Source organism: Tympanuchus pallidicinctus, unplaced genomic scaffold (genome assembly GCF_026119805.1).
Source record: "Tympanuchus pallidicinctus isolate F22 unplaced genomic scaffold, pur_lepc_1.0 scaffold14, whole genome shotgun sequence".
Taxonomy (NCBI): domain Eukaryota; kingdom Metazoa; phylum Chordata; class Aves; order Galliformes; family Phasianidae; genus Tympanuchus; species Tympanuchus pallidicinctus.
This window is the reverse complement of record NW_026294659.1, coordinates 15,134,273-15,156,805: the sequence shown is the minus strand read 5'-3', so window position 1 is coordinate 15,156,805 and position 22,533 is coordinate 15,134,273. Positions and strand designations below refer to the sequence as shown.

At 38.5% G+C, this 22,533-nt stretch overlaps 1 protein-coding gene across 3 annotated transcripts in view; it reads left to right on the top strand.

The window, feature by feature from the left end:
• The first annotated feature begins 586 nt into the window (after positions 1 to 586).
• Positions 587 to 22,533, top strand: part of DOP1B (DOP1 leucine zipper like protein B) — a 43,875-nt gene continuing 21,928 nt past the window's right edge. For 2 of the 3 annotated variants that reach the window (XM_052673897.1, XM_052673894.1), the window contains exons 1-15: positions 587 to 751; positions 2,472 to 2,646; positions 8,407 to 8,588; positions 8,684 to 8,854; positions 11,079 to 11,268; positions 12,092 to 12,190; positions 12,902 to 13,025; positions 13,786 to 13,886; positions 14,421 to 14,535; positions 16,986 to 17,106; positions 17,573 to 17,692; positions 18,265 to 18,370; positions 18,807 to 18,998; positions 19,710 to 20,388; positions 21,820 to 22,091. In XM_052673897.1, the coding sequence (XP_052529857.1) occupies positions 2,509 to 2,646; positions 8,407 to 8,588; positions 8,684 to 8,854; positions 11,079 to 11,268; positions 12,092 to 12,190; positions 12,902 to 13,025; positions 13,786 to 13,886; positions 14,421 to 14,535; positions 16,986 to 17,106; positions 17,573 to 17,692; positions 18,265 to 18,370; positions 18,807 to 18,998; positions 19,710 to 20,388; positions 21,820 to 22,091 (2,610 nt within the window). In that variant the 5' untranslated portion in view covers positions 587 to 751; positions 2,472 to 2,508. The remainder of the gene's footprint in view (positions 752 to 2,471; positions 2,647 to 8,406; positions 8,589 to 8,683; positions 8,855 to 11,078; positions 11,269 to 12,091; positions 12,191 to 12,901; positions 13,026 to 13,785; positions 13,887 to 14,420; positions 14,536 to 16,985; positions 17,107 to 17,572; positions 17,693 to 18,264; positions 18,371 to 18,806; positions 18,999 to 19,709; positions 20,389 to 21,819; positions 22,092 to 22,533) is intronic. The other variant, XM_052673895.1, reaches the window with a different exon arrangement.

Here is a 22,533-nt window from a genome sequence, read left to right as displayed (position 1 = left end):
CACATTGTCAGCAGATGCTGGCTTCGCAAATGGATGGAATGTGCAGCAGCCACATGGGTTGCATAGGAACCTGTGAGTAACTGCTAAGACTACAGAGAGAATGAGCGGTGAAAAGCTGCCAGCAGCGCTTTGTGATTCCTGGTCCAGCTTTGGAAAGACGGTACAGAACTGAGATAAGAGTCTGTTACCGCAGAACCATCAGTAAGTACCTTGCCGGTTTGCCATCTCACCACAGAACTCACCCACTCACCCCAGGAGCTGGCACCCCTTCACTGCGGGACGGGACGAACTGCCACAAGGGCGGCGGCCGCCCTGTTACCGCCAGGGGGCGCGCGTAGCCCGGCCGCGGCGCTGAGCCGTGCCATCTTCCCGCGGAATTGCGGGGGGGCTTCGTGGGTGAGCCGCTGTGCCTCCCGCAGGGCCGGGCAGCCTGCTGTGTGGGTGAAGGCGCGAGGAGATGTGTCTGGGCAGGTCAGCCGGAGGCTGGATCAGAGCTGGGTTGCACCTGAACGCTCTCTTCCACCCCCTCCCCTCATCTCTACTCCCCTCGTGCTGCGTTCAATGGTATCGCCCAGCTGCCGACCGCAGCGCAGCCCGCCCGGAGCGGGAGGGGCTGCTGCTCGGTGGCAGGTTGGGTCGGTTTTTTCGCTCCTTCCCGTTGCCATAGTGACTGCGGGCCGGGCCGCGACACCGGGACACGTCGCCGCCGTCAGCACAGCCACAGCACGGCGGGTGTGCGGGGCGCTGTCAGGTACCGGTGGTGCGCGGGGGCGGGAGGGAGCGGCGATGGGCTCCCGCCGCGGTCACCTGCGTTTGTCGACGGGCGGCGCGGTGCTTCCCGCCGCTGTGGAGCTTCCTGACAGCACGTAAAGGTTGCTGTTCGGTGCCGTGTGTAAATTTTGGTGTTGTTGCGGGCTTGCTTTCGTCTAAATCAACACGGATGCTCAGCTCTGCTCACGGCAGGGGGTTTGGAACGGCTTCTAATGCGGTCCAGCAGTCCGGTGATTCGGGCACATGGAGGAAGTGAGGGAAACGGGGCTTTTCGCATCTTTATTGTGGTGGGTTAAAAAATACCACAAGAACAGGCAAGCAAAAACACACATGGCCTTGCCATTAACTTAGAATCAGTCACAGAATCATAGGGCCGTTTGAGTTGGAAGAGGCCCTTAAAGGTCATCTGGTCCAACTCCTCTGCAATGTACAGGGACACCTACAGGTAGATCATCATTTATCTATGTATGTTTTTATCGTAGAGATTGTACCTAGGCTGAACAACATCAGGTATTTTGTTAGCAGTGGCTGAGCCCTGCTGGATCCTTCTATTAAGGAGCACAAAAGTGGCTTAAATGTGCCTTTGAAATCACTTCTCACTTCTGGGTCCTCTGCATTTTTCTGTTTGAGTTTCCTACCCCTTCTCAATGTAGTTGTTATTTCCTGTTCAAGGATAATACACAGTTCAGGTTCTCTTCTGGTGTGTTTGTTTTTTTTTTTTTGTTTGTTTGTTTGTTTGTTTAAGAATGCAGAAGACTGCTTTGACTTATTTTTGTGACTTAAAATCAGGAAACTGAACACAGACGTCTTTCAGAAACATGATAGAATGTTACTACAGGACTATACTCACTTTCTTGTGTCAGTGAGACAGCACAGATTGACCGAAGCCTGGCATTCTGAAACCTAAGCATGTGTCCAGGTGCTTATTTTGATATTAGCCAGCAGAACTATTATCATAGCTGGTACAGGAGTGCAGATAAAATTTCTTGTATGCACGGTGCACCCAAGCCCATTTCCTATTGTTCTAAACCAGCTTTGGTTTGGTTGTGTTTAATCTGAACATGAGGAAAGCACATCTGGAAAACTTGTTCTTCTACTCTGCAAAAAATATATGAATACATTGTGATGAAGTAAAGGAAGACTTGGATGCATGGCTTGTCACCTTTGCGCAACACCTTGAGCCTTTTATGTCACTGTTTCCTCCTGGCAATTAGACATGTTCAGTTCTGAGGGATTCTTCTTCTAAGGGCTGGGAATTCTATTAAAGGGCCTCCTCTGAAGAGTTGTATTTTGATATGAAATGTTTCACATTCCACTGCTACATGTAAGCATGCAGAACACTGCATGATGACGAAAACTACTCGTGTCTCCCTGCTTGTCAGCATTCTGCCTATTTGCAATGAGACTTTATAGTTTCCTTTCTTACTGTGTGACAGATCCTTGTGCATGGAATTAAAACAAACACAGCAACAATAAAAAATATATATTTCATAAACAGGAAACTGACTGCAAAGCCACTAAAACAGTTGATGGAGAGTTGGAGTCACGCTTGCAAAGTTATTTTTAACTTCATTTTGCAACGGGATCATCTGACAAGTTTACTGGGATGTCAGTGTTTCTATGTATCTATTGTTATAACATTTTAGGTTTACCAGAGCTTAAATGTCAATTATCTCTTTTAAACTCTGTATATATTTTAGTTTACCAGGAAATTTCACCCTGCTATGAGAAGTGAAGATGGACCCAGAGGAGCAGGAGCTACTTGGTGATTACAGATACAGGAATTATTCTTCAGCAATTGAGAAAGCTTTGAGAAACTTCGAATCATCAAGTGAATGGGCAGATCTTATATCTTCCCTTGGCAAACTCAACAAGGTACAGTGTCACAGGACTGTTTTTTTTTTCATTTGTTTGTTATCTTTTTATTCACTGTAACTCACTGTGTTTAAAAAAAAATTAAAAATCAGTTGGAAAATACTAGTTTATAAAAGAAGGGGTAATGGAAACAGCTAAATTAGTATCTTTTGTATAAATATGAGAAATCCTGATAAAACCAGCAAAGATTTTCTTCAAATTGTGTTTGTTTCCTTTATACATATATACAGGTATGTCTAATTTAGATTTTGGTTTTAAACAGTCTCACAGTCCTGGTTAAATTGAACCTAGGATAGTTGAATAAGGCTTTATGTAGGCCAAGAAGTTGCAGATTCTACTATAGCTACCAAGTAAAAAAATTATATTTAAAGAACACATTTACTTGACCACGTCCTCATATTTGGGGAAATAACTGATTTGTTGCTGCTGGTGGTTTGTTCTGTGTGACCATGGAAAATATAAAAAAATAAAAAGTCTCATATGGGAAAACACCTAGGAAATGTTTTCTCCTCTTGCCCAGGAAAGAAGGAGAATGTTATTTGTGTCCCATTCAGTTTATTTTAACATAGTGCTCTTCCTGAGTGTACATGGGGCGTGAGTAGTTGCATCATCAAGTAAATAGGAATGGGAGGAGCTCAGCTCTTGCAGAATTCATAAGGAAATATGTTGTTAGCAGACGTGTGTCATGTGGCTTTGCTGTTATTGCTAAATCATAATGTCGCAGAGGTTTCAAAGGGAAGGAGAATCTAAATGGAAGGTTTTCTAAAGGGCAGACACCTTTTATCCTTATCAACAGAAGGAGGCTGCATATTGCTTTGTTAATAGGAGTTGCACGTTTCTGCCTACAGTATTTCTCCCTGTATTCTTGCTGAGGACGGTCATAAGGAGAATGAAAGGCCTTCAGAATGCTTCTCTTGAAAGGAAAAAATCAGAATTTAAATGAGATTACATGCCTATGGCAGAAAGTAGGCTTTGATCTTTTATCTGGATCTAGGTGAATACACTGTAACTGACTAACACCTAGCTGAAACTCCTGTGCAGGGTACAGGATTGCCAAAATGCATAACAGCATAGTGGGAAACAAACAGAAAGGCTTTCAGCTGTTACATCAGTCCATCTGCTGTGGTATTTTGTGGACTTAATCGTATTAGGAGCATAGGAATTGGTAGAAGAGTATTCATCCCTAGTGTTCATCTGCTTCTGCCTGTTATCTGAAAAGAGGGTTGATAACAGAAAAGTCAGGGGAGGGTGCCACAAAAAGGAAGATTGTGAGATAAGATATCAGTAGCTATTTGCTTAACTCCTGTGATATCTCGTTTTTTCTATAAAGCAAAAATATTGTTGGGGAGCTCTTTTCATGGTGTGATTCTAACATAAGGAGCCTAATTTATTCTACTGACGGTTTCTGATAATCCAAGAATGAAATGAGGGGGTAGAAGGAAAGAGGTGAACATTATCTTAATGACAGAAACGTCTGTAAAAATACAAATTATTTTACACAGCACATGATTATATTCAGGAGTCTGAGTGTTAGTAACAGTGATGCCTATTACTAAGCAAACATGGAAATGCTGAGAAAGAGAGAGCAAAGAGAAGGAGTCAAGGAATTTTGGAAGGACTTTTCATGTTTTTGGTGTTGTTTGGGAGATCTTAAGCACGTGCTTCAAAAGGATCTTTGAATTGTGAGTGCTCTTGCTTACATACTTGTAATATTTTCTGAGGCTTTTTCTCCTGTAGGTAGAGTACTGGGTCTTGTGGTACTTGTGATACTGAGTCTCACAGGTTAATACCCACGCCCTTATTTCCATAAAAGTTCAGTGGAATTACCCTTTCAATACAAGGGCTGAAGGAATAGGCATGGGGCTCCTCCTATTTAAAGATGAGAGAAAAAGGGTGGAGGAAGCTGATACAAATGCTTTCAGCCATGGCTAAAACACATGGCCTTGGAGCTCTTGCTGTTCTTATTGCTGGTGAAAAAGAGGCAGTTTTACTACTTCTTGCTAATATTAAATGCCTACCAAGGTTACACTGGATGTTATTTTTCACAATCTCTTTGTTGCTTCTGTGGTTCTCTGTTTTGTGGTAACTTGTGGAACCACAGGAGCAGCAGAGGAACTGCCTGACATCAGTCTGAATGATCAGCTAAAACAGTTGGATTGTACATCTCAAAAGACAGTTTTGTCACTTAAGGGAGACAAAGCTTATCTAACTTTTGATGTCTTCAGTGTGGACATTTTTACTTTGAATCGCTTTTAAGCAGGGAGAGAAATAAGGTTAAAGGTTTTAGTTAGTTAGATGTGACTCACCTCTTGCTATTTAAAGTAGATCAGAAGAATCCTGTCCTAAAATTGCTTATGTTTCCTACTGGCTTTTTAGGAAGCCTGAAGTGAGTTACTACTATTTTGCCCATGTTTTTTTAGATGACCTGGACTTCTAAGATTAGGTAAGATAAATCCTCTGCGGTGTTCTGACCAGAACTGCAGGTACAGGTGTATGAGTGAAAACAAAAGCTGGCATTGGCGAGGTTGCTAACTTACACTACATCAGATATTTGTTTTTTCATTTTACAGTGTGTTGCACATCACGATGATGGATCCTACCTCTAGTTATATAAACCAATCATTTAGTAGCTGCAGCGTGGGCTGCTCTGTGCTTCAAGAAGTAGGATTACCATCTTCTCGTTGCTCTTAATGGATACAGCCTTGAAGTGTGTTTTAATTATTTTTGGAAACTTGCATACGTTTGCTGTCCGTAGAACGCTGTTTTGTGCCTAAGGTTTTCAAATCTTCGGTACAGATTGCTGCATCTGGGATTGTCTGAGTGCCAAAAAGTGATGGTGCTACTGCAGATTTTGCCAGCTTGTTCCAATGCCGTAATAGGATACAACTTTAGGCAACTCTGCAAAGTCACTCTGATAGAAGAAATTTTTAGGTTCTCCTCCTCCACCCCTATTTTATTTTTAAACCTAGAAATAGGTGATAGTTCAGCATATGCAAGCTTGCCTTGTTTCACATTTAAAATTCTTGAAGCAGTCTGTTCAGAATTCAAACAAATCAGAAGGGGAAGGAAAGAACAAAAATCATTGCTGCTGCACAGCTGACCTTTATTTCAGCAGTAACATTTAATGCAACACTATGTTCTTGAGGGGAGAGAAAGATTCTTCAGAAACAGAGATTTTTGTCAGCAGAGCCCTTAATGATGCCAGTTAGTTTGTATGAGAAGTGTGACTGCCGTGTCTTTATGACAGCTGTTTGCTGGCTTACAAACACCGTTTGCCTTCTGTTGAAGGGAAGCCCTGCCTTCTAATGGCTTTATGGTACTTCACTGCACCCAGTGCTCAAATGCAGTGTGCAGAACTGGGGATGTCTCCTTCTTTTGATATAACTTCAGTTCTCAGTTTCCTCGTTACCGGCTTTGAACTTCATGCTGCTGTTTTTATGGAAGCTGGAGCTCTGTTATGAATTTCTCTCAAACTTATCTGGCAAATGAATTGGTGGAAAATGGACTTATAGGCTGGCCTTCTCCCTCACTCCTCCCAACTGCTGTTGACTTAAATAAGAGTTAGAGGATTTCCTGGTTGAATATACATGCTTTTTTTTTTTTTTTTCTGGAATCTTGTTTATGGGAATATAAATATTTACTTGATTTGCTTGCTTTTCTTAATGTCTAGGCAAATTGATACTGTGGTGCTATAAAGCAGCGTAGGCCTTAACCAGTAACTGTGGAAATAGAAATATTCCTGTGTGCGTGCCTGTGTTTGTTTTGTGTTTTCAGCCACAGCACTAAAAAAGCCATGTGTATACGCTATAACGAGTAGATAGTCTTCTCTTCTGTGCTTTATGGCTCATGTTCAAAGAAGGCAAAAGCATCCTTATGCATTAGAAGATGTTCTATGTGTATAACGTAACTCTTCTTCTATCATAATTGCTCATGTGCAGGAAAGCTGGAGAAAAGGAGAAAATGTAGATCAGGGTGGGCTTCAGCCCTTAAGTAACTGAATACCATCAAATTATGCTCACAGAATTAAAAAAGGAAAAGAAGCAGAGGGAATAATGTCAGTTCCCAATCCTGTGAGGACAGTTGTCCACCTGCTGTTTTCTATGTAGTTAATATTAAGATTTTAGCAGATAGTATATTAAGATGGTATCTTTGATCCTAAACTCAGAAAATATTTACCACTGGTGTATTTTTTTTTTTTTTTTTAGTCCATCTTCTTTTATATTTACAGAAGGTGTGGGCAAATATAATCCAACCAATATAAGCAGAATGTTTCAAAGTCCGCCTGTCAAAGTTGGTACAAGACAACAACATGTTAAAGATTTTTTTTTTTTTCCTATCTCAAATATAAAAGCTAATTTTGCAAGTAGAGTTTTTGCCCGTTAGAGTTTCATGTGTGAGATTATGCTGTACTCTTCAATTCTGGCTTTTAGTACCAGTTAAAATGCAAATTGCATCATGGTGGGGGTGAGAGGGGAGGGAGGGAAGGAAGGAAATATAATGGCTCCGAATGGCATTTGTAGTGTAAGCATTTCAGAGTAATGTGACATTTCTTTCTACTTACTGCTGCTAGGAGCTCACAGCCTTTTTCTTCTTGAGTGAAGTTTTTTTCTTTTACTAGAAACTCTTCACTAAGAGCTAGTCTCAGCTTAGGCAGGGCAGCAAAAAGGAGGAATAATGCAGTGTGGAAGATGTTTAACTTCTCTTGCCCACCTACTGTGAAGTCTTAAATGATACACTGCACACACCTTTGAAGTAGGATGAGTTTTGTGTTTTCTTCTGAACGCTGATGTGAATAGTCAGGATTCTCCATTGAAGTGAATGCTGTGATCATTGATGTACTGTGTTTTCCTTGGAACTGGACAAGCATGAGTTAGTTCCTTTGTCTAGTGGGGTTTTTGGTTTTTTTTCAGGCATACTAGAATAACATAGAGTTTTAAAGGATTACCTGGGACAAGATCAAGACTTAGCCTTTGGGAGAGTCAAGAATCTGCCTCATCCTGAAAACATCCCAAAAAGCAACCTGCAGTAAAACGCTTGTTTGTGTTAATAGTTGGTGATTAAAGGCAGAAGTGGCATTTACTTGCAACTCTTTCTTTTAATTGTTGCTTTCTCAATTTTAGAAACATACTCATTTGTATTTACATACTCACTTGCTTTAATGAAAAGAGTAATGTTTTCAAGAAAGGCAATGCAGTTTGGTCTTCCTGAGCCTTAGCCTATGTGCAATACTTAGTTGTTTCCTATACTGAAGATCTTTGACTTATTCATCCATACAATGGCTGTAGTTACTAAAGCATACTGAGCATAGCCACGCAGGTTTACAAGTAACTTCAGAGATTTTTTTATATGCATACTTTAGTGGGAGGATTATTTATTTCAGCTCTAAGAGCAATGTTAATTTATGAGGAAAGACAGTTATTTAATTCTTATACTATCCCCTGTCCTTAAAAGCTGAGACACTCCACTTCTTGCCTTCCCACTTCCCTTGGAGATAGGATGAGACTGTGCTCTCTTTGTCCACTTGATTTTGATTTCCAGTCTCTATGGAAAGCAAGACCAGACTTTCCTAGGCTGTTCATAACTGATTTCGTACTAAAATTCAATTGCAAAAGTCTGTTGAAGTGAAACAATCTGCATTTATGAGAGAAAAGCCTTGAATGTTATTTAGTTCTGTTTGCTAGTAGGAAACCTTTGAAATGCAGTCATTATAAACCATATTTTACTTTACAGATATTCATTCTGACCTGTTTTCTTCCACAGGCTCTTCAGAGTAACCTGAAGTATTCTCTATTGCCAAGACGTCTGATCATCAGTAAAAGATTATCTCAGTGTTTGCATCCAGCACTTCCTAGTGGAGTACATTTAAAGGCACTAGAAACCTATGAAATAATCTTTAAAATAATTGGGACAAAATGGCTTGCCAAGGACTTGTTCTTGTACAGGTAAACTTCTCTTTAAAAGTTTATGCATTTCACAGTCTTTATTTAATTTTAACTTTAATTAATAATTTTAAATTTTTTATTTATTTTTTTTTCAGCTCTGGTTTGTTTCCTCTGCTGGCAAATGCAGCGATGTCAGTGAGGCCAGTTCTCCTTGGTTTGTATGAGAAATACTTTCTTCCTCTCCAGAAGTCCCTCCTACCTGGTCTTCAAGCCTTTGTAATTGGACTGCTGCCTGGATTGGAAGAAGGGTCAGAAATCTATGACAGGTGAGAATTAATATAAAAGTAATACACAGTATTTTGCTTTCTTATGGAATTCTGAAAAAATTTCTGATGGCTGGTTATGGAAAGAGAAAGTTAAAGGGCTTCTAAGGGCAGAATGATGACTCCCTGAAAGCTGCAATAAACAGCTTTGAAGTAGAAAAAACCTTTCCCTGTCTATTTTCATCTCAGGAGGAGGAAAGGAGAGGAGAAAAAGGAGGGATGAAAATCGATGTATTGAAGGAACAGAATGAAAAAGCATTTTTAAATGCTCTTCCAAATTCCTGAGTAATTGACCTGTCTTCCCAATCTGCTGCTCTGTAAGGAAATTCTATTTAAATATGTATTGTGATGGAAGAGAGCAGCTGCATTCTCTCTCTGTTCCAATCTCTCTGTGTCAGATACTTAGCCTCAGTTTCTGAAAGCAGAAGCAAGAGGCAACCCTTGCAGCATCTATTGTGGAAGAGCTGTTTTACTCATTCCCAGACAGTAATGGCAATGAAAGTCAGGAGCAGGGAGTGTGTGAGAAGAGCACCCACTTGTGTAATGGTTTTACTTCAATTACCAGAAGTGTTTTGTAAGAACTCAGCTACCGTAGATTGCAAACAAATGTTGCTTAAATCTTTATAGTCTATTTCCATCTGTATTTACAGTCTGGATATGTTGGCTGTTCCCACTGTTTTTTGTTTGTTTGTTTTTTGAATGCTAAGTTATATATAATATGGTTGATAAAATAGTTGTAGATCTAATGTCTCAACAACAAGTGTTAGATTGAAAATTCTTATCAGTCACTGAAGCATGTAAGAATAGGTCACATGTATTTGCAGCTTGGTAGTATTCAGTTGACAATTGCAGAGCATCTTATCTCTAGACACGTGTGTACCTCATACAGTCTGCTATAGAAGGATGGATTTTATTATGTTTTCAGACAGATTTACAAGACACAGTGATGTGTAGCTTTCCTCTTTCCAACAGCATTAATTGCTGGGAATTTGGGAAGTAAGGGAATCTTTTGAAACTAAATATTCTATCCATCTCAAGACTTAATGAGATTCAGCTTGTTTTGAAACTGCCTATAGCCAGTGCCTATCTAGCGAGTTACTGGCAACTGCAGATTAGTTCCAAGATCCAGCTTCTGTTTGTATACCTTTTTTTTTCCCTGTTCTTGATTGCATTATTTTTACCTTGCACAGACAGAAGTTGGCCGTATATTTCGCTGTGTGGAAGATTTCTGCTGAAATTTAATGTCATTTTACAAAACACACAAAACACAAAAAAAATCTTTCTTTAGTTTCCTTGTGGTAATGATTTGGGTACAAGAAAGATAGGCTAGATTTCTTGTTGGAAGCTGTGCTGGATTAATTTTTAACTCAGCGTTGTGAGAGACATAGATACTGTATCCCTGTAATGCTTAAACACACACACAAACATTAAATAAAATGTCTTGAAGGGTACTTTATGAGGAAATGGATAAAGAACATTGGGTTTGGAGTCTTTTTTTTTTTCTCTCTTCTGTACTGGACTTCTCTGTTTTCACTCACTTCTGCATTCCTAATGTGAGGTTTCTGCACCACAATACTGTCAGAGTTGCCAAAGCAGAGAATGTGCCTGAAGTCATAGGATCTCCAATGTAATTGCCATTTAACAAATGTCAGTGTTCCAGTTCTATGTGCAGTAACTGTGTTATTTTCTCTCACGTTTTTGCTTGTTCGAGACTTAAAAATTGAGCCCGTCGCTTTTTAAGTACGAATATATGGGATATCTTCCAATACCCAGACAGACAAAATCAATTTTCACAGCCTGCCATCAGCTTAAAATATTTCCAGCTCAGCATCAGGCACATCTCTTAGTCAATATTTTGCAATTAGAGTTACTGCAGGTTTGGTCGGAGCTTAGTGTCAGCAGATAATTACAGGAGAAGCTTCCATAGCATGCAGAGAAACTGTTTCAATGCATGTGCACAGTGACAAAGGACTGAAGGTTGTTTGTTTGTTAATTTTGTTGATTTATCATTGTTTGTTCTGGTTTTGTTGCTTGATTGCTTTTCTTTTGTTTGTTCTTTGTGCAATCACATGCTGGCCATCTTTCCGTGGAAAGGGACAATGCTGATAATACAAAAATAGAGGGGAAAAAAAATCTGTGGCCTACAGTACTCTGTGTAATTGCCTTTTTCTGATGTAAAACTATAGGAACAGAAATCTTTTCTCACGTCAAATATTCTTTCTTACAGAACAGATGCTTTGCTTGTGAAGCTCTCCTTGTTAATGGGCCGAGAAGTTTTCTATGGAGCACTCTGGGGCAGTGTTCTGGTCAGCCCGTCCATTAGGCTGCCTGCTTCTCTTTTTGTTGTCAGTCATATCAACAGAGAGCAGTCTGGAAAACAGCAGAAGTACATGCTCGGCACTGATTATAACCTTACAGTAAGTTCATTATGTTTCTTGTGGAGTCTTACCTACCATAATGGCAGCATGCTAGCAAGTTGTATCTTCTCTGTATTGGATTAGAACATCATGCTCTTAAGAGTGAGAAAAAGAGAGGCTGAAAGGTCTGTACTTCAGAATTGCATTATTAGGCAATTACTTCATGGGAACATCTTACCTGAAATGTAACCAGAGAATCTCCCAGGCATACTTTGTTCAGTTTGCAAAATGCAAATCTGAATTTTCTGCACTTTTCCATAGCATTGTATACAGCCTTAGAAGACTGACTTGAGATAAACACGACACCTTGTCTCTGCTTGTTCTGAATTATGCCTTATATACTATGAATACCTTACATACCATTTTTAATGTAGATTTCTCAAATGTTTACAGTCCTAGAAGACAATTTTGAAATTTAATGCTGTTTTGTTTTTTCAGTAAAACAGAAAACATCAGTAGGTAGTTGGTAGTTGGCAGTAGTAATTGGTGTTGAGGTGATGGAATTACTGTAAAGTCAGCTTAAGTACTTAACATCAGCATTTTGTTAGACTTCACTTTCTGTCTGATAGTGGTACCATGTTGTGACATCCTGTATTGTTACAAAACCAGGTATTTTGTAAGTTTTAACAATATTTTAACAGTATTCTGCAAAACTTTTGGCTTGGCTCTTTTTGGAGAGGAAGTAAATGGGTGAATAATTATCCTCTCATGTAAAATAATATTGTTCACCTTTAATCAAGTTTGGTTTTTCTTTTTCCTCATGATTGTATTTTAGCTATGATCATGAAGTAAAACACCACTGTGCTTTCTTGTTGTTTCACAGATCAAGTCTTTGTGTGTATCAGTCCTGGATTCAAATGTCCTTGTGCAAAGAAACACTCTCGAAGTGATTCTTTTCTTCTTTCCATTTGATACAGCTTTGGTAAGAGGACTATTTTAGTATTGTCATATGTGCACTTTGTGCAGGGAGGTAATTACTGGGAAACTAGTCCAGGTGCCACCTCTGTTATCACTAAATGTCTGAACTTTGTACCTTGAAAACCAATGAAAACAGATTTTGCAGTTTCTCCTCTATGTGTTCATACTCCATACAGCTAACTCAGTTCTACATCATCAAAATGCTTCAAATGAAGCTGTGCTTTGATTCAAGTGTTGTGATATCTCGAATATGTTTGCAATGTTCAGGCTTGGGAAGCTGCACAGAGAAAAATATAGAGCATTTGGAATTGTTTGTGCTAAACTAAGATAGCTTCTGTTAATAACTAGAGAAACAAATAATACTTGAAACATTAGCTGTCCCCCATCATTTCCCAACTTGCCTTGTTGTGTAGTAGTTTGAAGGTACCAAATAACTTCAAGTCTTAAGATGTAACACAATGAAGTCTTCAGTATTATTGGCTTAACTGTGGCTCTGTACTATAAATAGGAAAATAATCACACAAATGTGTCAGGCTCCCTTTTCTGAAATTTTTAGTAAACAAAATGTTTTGTCCTTGATGGTTTATTATCCCTCTTTTTTTCCCCTCTCCCAAAACACAAATATTACCAGTTTTAAAACAAATACAAAACCCTCATTACCAGTTTGACTTGTTTCAGTGTTTGTAAACAACTAAGCTGTCTTTTTTTGTCCTAGGACAACAATGAAAATGCTATTCTACTGCGCAGGACTGATCTAGTCTATGTTCTGTCAGCAGCTACACAAACATTGTTGAGGAGAGACATGTCACTCAATAGAAGATTATATGCATGGCTGCTAGGTATGGTACAATATACAGCCAGCGATATTCAATATTCCAAGGACCGAAGAGGAAACTGTTTCAGTGCTTAAAAATATAACATGCTTTTTCAGTAGTTAATGAATGATGTTCAAAGAAAATGTTGTTCTGCTTGCATTTATAAAGTACCTGTTTGTCAAATGAATGCTTGATTTTTATTAAACAGGTTTTCTCTTCAGAGGTTGAATTCATTTCACTGTCCTGAATCACTGGGCATCTGATGAGTTATTTGTGGTTCCCTTCACAGTTCACCCCGGAATCATCTGAAAGGAACTGAGTGCCATTTTAACCTTGCTCATTTGGAAATAATAGCCTATTAAAGATTCCTTCATAGGGTTAATAGTCAAAGAAGGTGCTATAAATGAGCTGTGGCTTCTCCCAGTCTGCCTCTTTTTAAGTGCCAGAAGAGACTGAAAGTGATAGGACAAGAGTTACAATTGTAAAAGAGTTACTGTGTAATTGCATGAAAGGTGCCTCTGATTACCCCATATCTAGACCTGACCTTGGTTTTGATTTACATTCGAAGTTCACTATAAGACACCTGGATGTCTCTAACTGTGTTGCAGAATTTGTCCTTGGGCACCTTATGAGTTAGTTTCAAGTAAAGTGTTAAAATTATGAAGATAAAAAATGCAACGTAGTTTCAATACTCTATAAACAAGGTGTGTGTAGTTCTGTGTAGTGTAGGTAGTGGGTAATGTAGTGTTTCTCCGTACTTGTTATGCCTCTGTTTGTCTTGTAGGTTCTGATATTAAAGGGGGTACTTTTGCTCCGGAGTCAACAACTTCTGAAGACCATGCTATTTATTTTTTTGGAAAATACTCTAGAGATCTTTTAGTTGAGGTTGGTATTCATTCTATACAGATATTTTTATGATCCTTTTAAATTTTAGCACAAACTACGTCTGTGGTTCACTGCATCACTTCATATATCCTACAGAGCTTTCTATCCCTAACTATAGCATCCCCTTGGTGTTATTATATTCTTCAATCTGAATGCCTTCTGTATTTGTCCCAACATTATATGTGCTTACAAATACAAATGGAATCTAATTGAAATTATTAAAAATGCCTCCCTGAATAAGATCAGCTCTTGAGTGTGCATGATAAGATGATATCATCGATTTGTCTATGTGGGAAATTGGAGTTCAGTTGTAGATGATACACAAAATTAAACTTAGGAATTGTAGAATCATTGAATGGTTTGGGTTGGAATAGACTTTTAAGGTCATCTAATTCCAACCCCTACTTTAAGTAGGGACACCTCCCTCTAGATCAGGTTGCTCCAAGCCCCATCCAGCCTGGCCTTGGAAGACCAATTGTTGATAGAATGGAAATCTCTTCTAGGTATAACACTTTGATTCTTTCTTTTTACTAGAGCTTGGCTGAAATCTTACATCAGAAATTCTCTGAGTCTGATACAGAGGAACAGCATCAAGCTTATCTGAAACCTTTCCGCATCCTTATCAGTCTCCTTGATAAACCTGAAATAGGTAATGTTACTTGTCACTTCTGTTGTGGCTGTTAAAACTGTTAGACTTCTTGTTTATCAGCTTTGAAAATAGGACTCAGGATAGCACCCTGCAGAGTTCTTCTGAATTCTGATTGTATATGTTTTGTGCTTTGCTGTGCAGGGGGACTGGTTTACTTGCCTTAGAACTGGTTAAGAGCTGTGCTTTAAAGCAAACACCCTCCAGGTTATTTCTGGCTTTTCTGCAGAGTACTGCACTGGATGCAGTGCACTACAGCCTGTAATTATCAGAAGGAGAACCCTCCACTGTGCTCAGAACTGCACTCAGAGTCCAGTTCTAGGACTGAAGCTACTATCCTAGCTTCAGTATTCTGCTCTATTCACTCCTTGGAGCTTAATCTCTAAGGTTTAATGTCAGACATCTCTATTTTCTGTCTTGGAAGGAGGTTTCTATCTGAAAAACTGCCAATACTACTTTTTCCTGGATTTGTTTTTATAGTTTGGCTTCTCGCAGGTCTTCTTGTAGGCCTGCATCAGTCAGACTGCACTGTTTTTCCCATTTACCTGCAGCTGCTCCAGCTGCCAATAACCTCCTCTGGGTTTAGGAGATGGAGGTGCCTCTGTCAGTGGCACTGTGTGCTTGCACTGGCCTGCCACTGCTGTGGGAGCTTTAGTCTGAGGCTCTGTGACTGGGCTGTGAAGAGTTTCCTCCACTTCCTTGGTCACATATCTGTGCTGTTGTCTGCGTGAATTTCCCAGCTCTGCAAGGGTGAGACCCTGGCAGCTTGCCCTTCAAAGGTCAAGTTTTTTCTGTGTCAGAAATAAATAAAATCTAAGGGGCTTATCAGAATTTAGTTTTTCAGAGTATTCTTATAAGAACCACGTACAGATAAGTCTTTGAAACTCTATTATGTGAATCTGATGGGTATGTGAGGTTAACAGGTAGTTTTTAGAAGCCAGTGCAGTCTCAATGACTGATTGAATGTATTCCTCAGCATTCTAGGTGTTATTCTGGAGAAAGATGTTAGTGTTGACTAAGCCTGTAGTCTTTATCACAGATGAAACTTGTATACTGTGACTAAACTCTTTATTTGTAGGCGTCTGTGTATTATCATCCTTTTTCATGGGTCTGAAAAGTCCTCTTCAGTACATGGACCATTAAAGTAGTACCAAAACATTACCAGGACAAAGGAGAATTCCGTATTACTTCCCTATTAAATGAATGCCACTTTAATAGAGGCCGTTGTTAGTCTGTTTATCAAATGGTGCTTACGTCTCCTTCAGCTATTAATTGTAATGTTTTTTAAGAATATCTGAAAAACAGTTGTAATTAATGAATATTCTATAAAACATTTTCATTTCCTGAAAACTATGTTGAAGGAAGAACAGGTGACTGAGGTTGTTGGATAATTCACATATTTTATAAGCTAATTTAGAAAGTGGATGACTGATAGTGGATGGCCTACTGTATGTTTTATTTTGTTGACAGTCATTGTTAATCTGAACCACAGGAAAGGATTATTTAGCTGAGCTGCATGATATGCTTTACTCTTTCTGTTTCAGTCAGCACACAAATTATAACTTCTTTAGCTTTAAACCTGTATAACTTTCACTTCCTTTTCAAATGAACTTTAAAAAAAAAAAAAAAAAGGCAAAACAAAACAGCAGAATCTTTGACCTTTTCTGCTACTTAGTGATGTAACTTTGTTTTTTCCTGTAGAAACACTCACTGGAATGCTTTATATACTCTTTTTTAATAGTTCCATATTTAGAATACTGTACATATAAAATGTTCATCTTCATGTGCAATTTTACATAAAATGAAGGTGTGCTGACCCATGACAATTGGGTGCACATGACAGCATACACCTGACTTCTGGGTTCTTCTTAAAACTGTGTATAAAAAAGCATGTTATGGTTCTATTTGACCAATTGAGCTTTCTCTATTACAGTTATTTTCCCAGATTTTGTTCCTCAAAATTTAATCATGGCTACTGTGCTGAATGAGTATTGGGAAATTTGCTTGTTTTCCTCACAGTTATAGATATGGTGATTATTTCTGGCATGTGAACTGCAGGTCTGTGGTATGCTTATACCCACTTACAATGACTGCAGTAGATGTGCCTTACTGAAGTGTCTTAGATGTAATGTAGAATCAGTGCTGTGACTTTTCAAGTACCACTTTAAAAGTTCCTAAGAATGAAACACAGGGAGTATTCGACTAAAATAAATAATAATAACAATTAAAAAAATCCCTGTAAGTAGTTAATTTCATTTTGACTGAGATGTTTCCCAAAATCTGATGTTTTAAAAAGCCACATAATCATTTTCTTCATGCTTCAAAACTCATGTTGTTGTTGTTTTATTTAAATCTAGTTACCCCTAATTCAAATTTATACAAGCTTGTAACTGAATTACCTAGCAATGACTTTGATACAATTGCAGGATTTTTTTTTTTTTCTTAAATTGTAGGGCCACAGGTTGTTGGGGACCTCTTCCTGGAAGTTATTAGAGCCTTTTATTCCTACTGCAAGGATGCACTTGGCTCTGATCTTAAACTTAGCTACAATCAAAGTGGCAACATACTTGCAAGGTACAACTTTTCAATTACAAACTGAAATGGTCTCATATATATATATATATATATACGTTAAGCCAAGTTAATAAAAACTAACCTAATACAGCAAATTTTTGTTTCAAAAGCTAAGTAGCTTTCTATATAAAATACTAGATTTCTTGTGACTTCCCTAACATTTTCCATGCGCCTGCTTGATTTCTTTGGTTAGAAGAGAAGAAATTGAAGAACACTGCTTATTGTTGGCCGTGATTAAGTTCAGTAAGGTTTGATTTCTTTCATCTTGGAAGATGCTCAAAATTTAGCCATTCTAGAATCTCTTAGTCCTTGGATTAAAGCAATCAGTATCTCAGAGGAAAAATAAGTTTTTAGAGCACATCAGCTAATGCTGTAACATACATGCTCTTAAAATCTTTGCTGATATCTCTTTTTCTCTTTTTTTTTTTTTTTTTTCTTTTTCTTTCTTCTTTTTCCTTCCATGCAGTGCAATCAAAGAGAACAAAAATGCTTCTGAAATTGTCAAAACAGTCAATGTGTTGATTACCTCCTTAAGCACAGACTTTCTTTGGGATTACATGACTAAATGTTTTGAAGATTGTTTCAGGTATTTATGTTATCTAAAAACAAAGCACCCTCCCTCCCCAAAAAAGATGCATAACAGCTATCTATGTAAGAACATAAAGCTTATCAAAGCATTTACATTCTGGTAGGGCCTCAGTACAAGTTAGATTCAGATAGCTATGTGTTGCTTCCTGAAATAATTAAGTAATGCAAACTAATAATTGCATACAAAAAAAATAAAAATAAAAAAATAAAAAAAGAAATTATGTCTTAATAGCAGCTAGGACTGGGAAAGACTTGAAAGGAGAGGTGGATAGGGAAAATGCTTTTGTCTTTTTTTGGAGAACAAGTGTATCCTTTTTTTTTTTTCTTTTTAAATGTAAGACAGAAGGCTACACTTAGTCAGAGAGTCTACAGATATGAAAATTGGAAACACTGAGCACCTCTCATACATGCAGCAGTTTAGGTGGTTTTTGACAGTGTGCTTTCTGCTGCTGTATTAGAAATCTCTTTTTACTTTACTTTAGAAGGCCTAACTGTTCTGCTGAAAGTATTCCATTGTAACAAGAATTTTGACAGGAAAATTTTTTAAAATGGTGCTTATTTCCATGCTAGAAAGAAGTCCACACAGACGAGAGATCATCTTGAAAATGTTAGCATGCCTCCTACAATTTCAGAGCTCTGCACATTATTGGTGTTTCTTCTTGACGTGATTCCTTTGGTAAGGCAACCTGCAGTTCACTATTTTGTTCTTAGGCATCTAAAGACATCAAATAATTAGTAGATGATGTATAATAGAAGCAAGCAAGTATGTGTATGTGCATCTATGACGTGTTTGGCAAAGTATAGTTTCACGTGCTGACTTCTATATGGTTATCCTTGCTATTGCCTAGCAAAATAACTAGCAAAATAGCAAAATTATGGCAATCCAATGAAAGGAATGAGACTTCTTTGTCTCATAGTAACTGGCAGACTGTCGTAACTCTTTTAGGGTATGATCTGTTTTTTATCATACAGAATGAGGGAAGAATAGCTCTGAAGCACGTTTGTACAGATTACATATTCATGAACTGATGTTATCAGCAATTAACCAGTGTTACTACACAGTTAAATAATAACATCTGATAGCTACTTTAAACAATGCTTATTTATTTTAGGAACTCTACTCTGAAGTGCAGACTCAGTATCTTCCCCAGATGCTCAGTTATATGGTGCAGTCTCTCCTGGAAAATGTGGAGGTATTAAGTTTGCCAGAACTCACTCATGCCTTAAAGACATGTTTTAAGGTGCTTAGCAAAGTGCAAATGCCTCCTTCCTATTTGGACATTGAGACAGGAAGTAGAAATGGGGTAAGTATTTCTCAAGTTATTGATATGTAAAATTGATTGTGACAAGTCTTGTTTTTAAATACTAGTTCTTTAATTTTAAATGTAGATGATGAACAGAATCAATACAGATTTTCAGAACTTATTTTGTCCCCTTCCAGATTATTCAGTGTCCTGTAATTACTGTTCCATTTCTGACTTATTTCAGTTATTTGTGAGGGTGAAATAGTCTTGTCTGAAACAGAGGCTATGATCCTATGCATTAAGAAAAAAATGTGCTTTTAATAGTATTGAAAAGACAGACAGCATCATGCAGTTCTTAAAGATGAATTGACAAATCAAGCTCAGTATTACAGCTGGTTAGGTCTATAAGGCTTTTTGTTAATATTTTAGCTTAATACGATGTGGAATTACTTGGGTGCAGGAGACTGTTATGGCAAATAAGGAGCAGTTGGTGTGAAGCTGTCACACAAGCACAGCCTGAATGTTTTTCAGTAGAATAAATAAATGCATTTGACTGAAAATAATCAAGCATAAATAATACTGTTCCAGTTGAAAAGTGGATTTAAGGAAATATTTCCATTTGCTAAGCATCTCTAGACAGGGATCTGTTGATGTTTGAGTGAAAGTGTGAGGACTACACAAATATTTGTTATGTTTCAAATGCAGTTGAATCAAATTAAATATCACTGACTAAATACTGTCACATTAATTATGTTAATGTTTCTGTTCTAGAGCCCGGTGAAAAAGGAAAATGTGGATGTAACCTTGGAGACTAAGTCAGAGCTGCAGGAGGAGGACGAGACTCCATTCCCTCCCCTGAAGTCAGAAGACAGCGGCATTGGTCTAAGTGCTTCCTCCCCAGAGCTCTCTCAGCACTTAGGAGTGCCAAATGTGACACTGGAGAGAGATGATGTCTGGAAAAAAGGAGGGAGCATTCAGAAGACTTTGCATTGCATCCAAGAGCTGGTTGCCAAGTTTTCCAGTAAATACATTTTTGGGATGCAATTTCAAGAAGCAAATAATGAAAGCATCTCAGCAATTAATCTGAGTGGAAAAGAGAAGAAAGAGAATGGCTACAGATTATCTGAGAGTGCCAGCAAGAAAAAGATTGCAAAGCAAATCACTGTACCTCAGTTTAAACAAATGCTTTCAGAATTGTTCTCAGTTCGAGGGTCACCATTCAAGAACAAGAGTTCTAACCTTTCTTCTGATTGCAACTCTGATAATAAGAAAGAAAAGGAGGAAGACTGGGACTTGGAACAAGTGATGCTTGTCTTGGGACCCCTTAGAGCTGACTGCAAGGAAGCTTTTGCTGCGGCTTGTCACCTTCTGTTGGATTGTACCACATTCCCCGTCTATCTTTCGGAGGAGGAAATGGAGCAGTTGTATATCTCTTTGTTTCAGTTTCCTGGTAAGAAAAGATTCCTTTCATGGACAACTTGTGCATTTGGGAATATAAATTACAATGTGAGCTCAGTTACTTGCAAGAGATGCAATCAGTAGGTAATGCCTTTTGACTGATCTGAAGGCAAGTTGCCTATGAATTCAAGATTTACCACATCAGGGTGTATTTTGTGTCTTGGGGATAGAGGACAATTCTTCTCAAGCATTTTTAATGATTTTTTTTTTTTTTTGAAGACTTTCACGGCAAAACTTGTAGATGATGGGATGAAGATCTTCTGGCCTGGGGTGTTTTTGGCAGATTTCAGAAGTTTCAACAGATCCATAATAAAAGAAGCATTAGGGGTTGATGGATTAAATGGAAAATCAGAGCCCATAATAGAAGCAAAATATCCATTTTTCCTAACCTTAAAGTTCAAAGGAATTTGATTAAAGCTAACATATATTAAAAAAAAAAAAATCCTGTATGATTGAAGGGCCTGTCTGTGCTAGGAATTTTCTTTAGTTTTAGGAGCAGTTACTGGCTTGAAAGCTTGTTGACAAGACTGTTTTGTGGTGAATGATGAGGTGGGAAACTGAAATTTGTCTTTCACCTCAATACAAATTTCTGGTGTCTTCCTTGAAGCAACAGTGATATGCTTATCATTTATACAGGTGAGCTCTCCTTGATGTAGATGCTTGCATATTTGCAATGCCTTCCACTTGATTAAGCAATTTAGCTGTACTGAGTGTACTTAGAAGGCTTCCTTACATACTTGTGTTTCTTTGGAACGTTGTCCGAGGATTATGTAAGATTATTTTTGATATAATTTTCAACTGCGCAGCTTGGAGAAACAGTAAGGTTTAAAGGCAAAAGGGTAGAGACCCTCTAATAATGAAAGTGTAGGCAGAATGCAGTACAGAAGTTGTCTGATGAGGAGAAGGAAGAGTATTCATTTTATTCTGGTGGTTAAGTACTTGAAACATTTGTCTTTGAAGCTAGAGACGTGAATTCTTACTTCAGACTGTATCCAGTCAAGTCCTAATAAAATGTTATCTGATTATTCTTGCAGCAGAGCTGAAAGTGCTTGACATGCTGTTAGTTGTATCAGTTCCTTGTGTGCTTTATGGCTACTGAAATGATACGCCTCAGTGCAGTTCCAGGGAGCCACTTTTGATCAGCAGTCCTCTGTTATCTCTGACAGTGGCAGCTGTAAAAACTAATTGTGCCTAAACAATCCGGAAAGCAGGAGTGCACTTGCTGTTGGGTCACTGAGGTCCTCTCTGCTAGGAGAAGTAGGGAAAATGTACACTTTGTTTTGAAGAGAGCTCATCTGAAGCAAGGGGCGTTGTGATAGCATCACAGCTGAATGTCTCTTGATCCTATGAGCTAGATTGAAGAACAGTTGAAGGTAAGAGTATAACCTTAGAGTACCCTAATCTTTTTCACTTGTCTTCTGAGGAGGTTGTGATGCCGGCTTCCCTCTGTGGCTGAAGTCCTTAATGACAATATGCTGCTGTGTAAATGACTGCTATGTTCAGAATGTGTCCATCTTCACACTGCTGGAGGTGATCAACCATTCCCAGTCGCTAGCGCTTGTGATAGAAGACCGAATGAAGCGATACAAAGTCTCTGGCCACAGCCCCTTCCTCGGGAAGCTGCAGATGGTCACTCTTCCTCCCATTGCTCCTGGAGTTCTAAAGATCATCTCGGAGAAAACTGATTTCTACCAGGTGTCAGCCCTCTCTTTCGTTATTACTGCCCAGCTGTAAATCCAAGGTGGGGTGGGAAAGGAAGTAGTATCCATACGAATTTTTGGAATAATAAGTTTTCTTCTGGTTTTGGTGGTTGTTTTTTTTTGTTTGTTTGTTTGTTTTTGTCCTTCACAAGCATTTGAAAGAAATTGCATTCTTACTTGTGTACTTCACAATAAGATATTCAGAAGTGAGAGGCTATTTTTAAATTGCTGGTTGTTTGTGTCCAAATTCTTGAGACGGAGGTAGGTTTGAAGGGCTAAGTTTCATTAGCCTAAGCGCTATACTTCAGAGAACTTAGATACCACTCAGATTTTTCAGTAAGACTCAGTACTAGAGGATAAATAATGATGCAAACATTCTGTCCTCCTTGTTTTGATTGCATCTACTTCAAAGATGCTTTTCTCATCTCAACCATTTG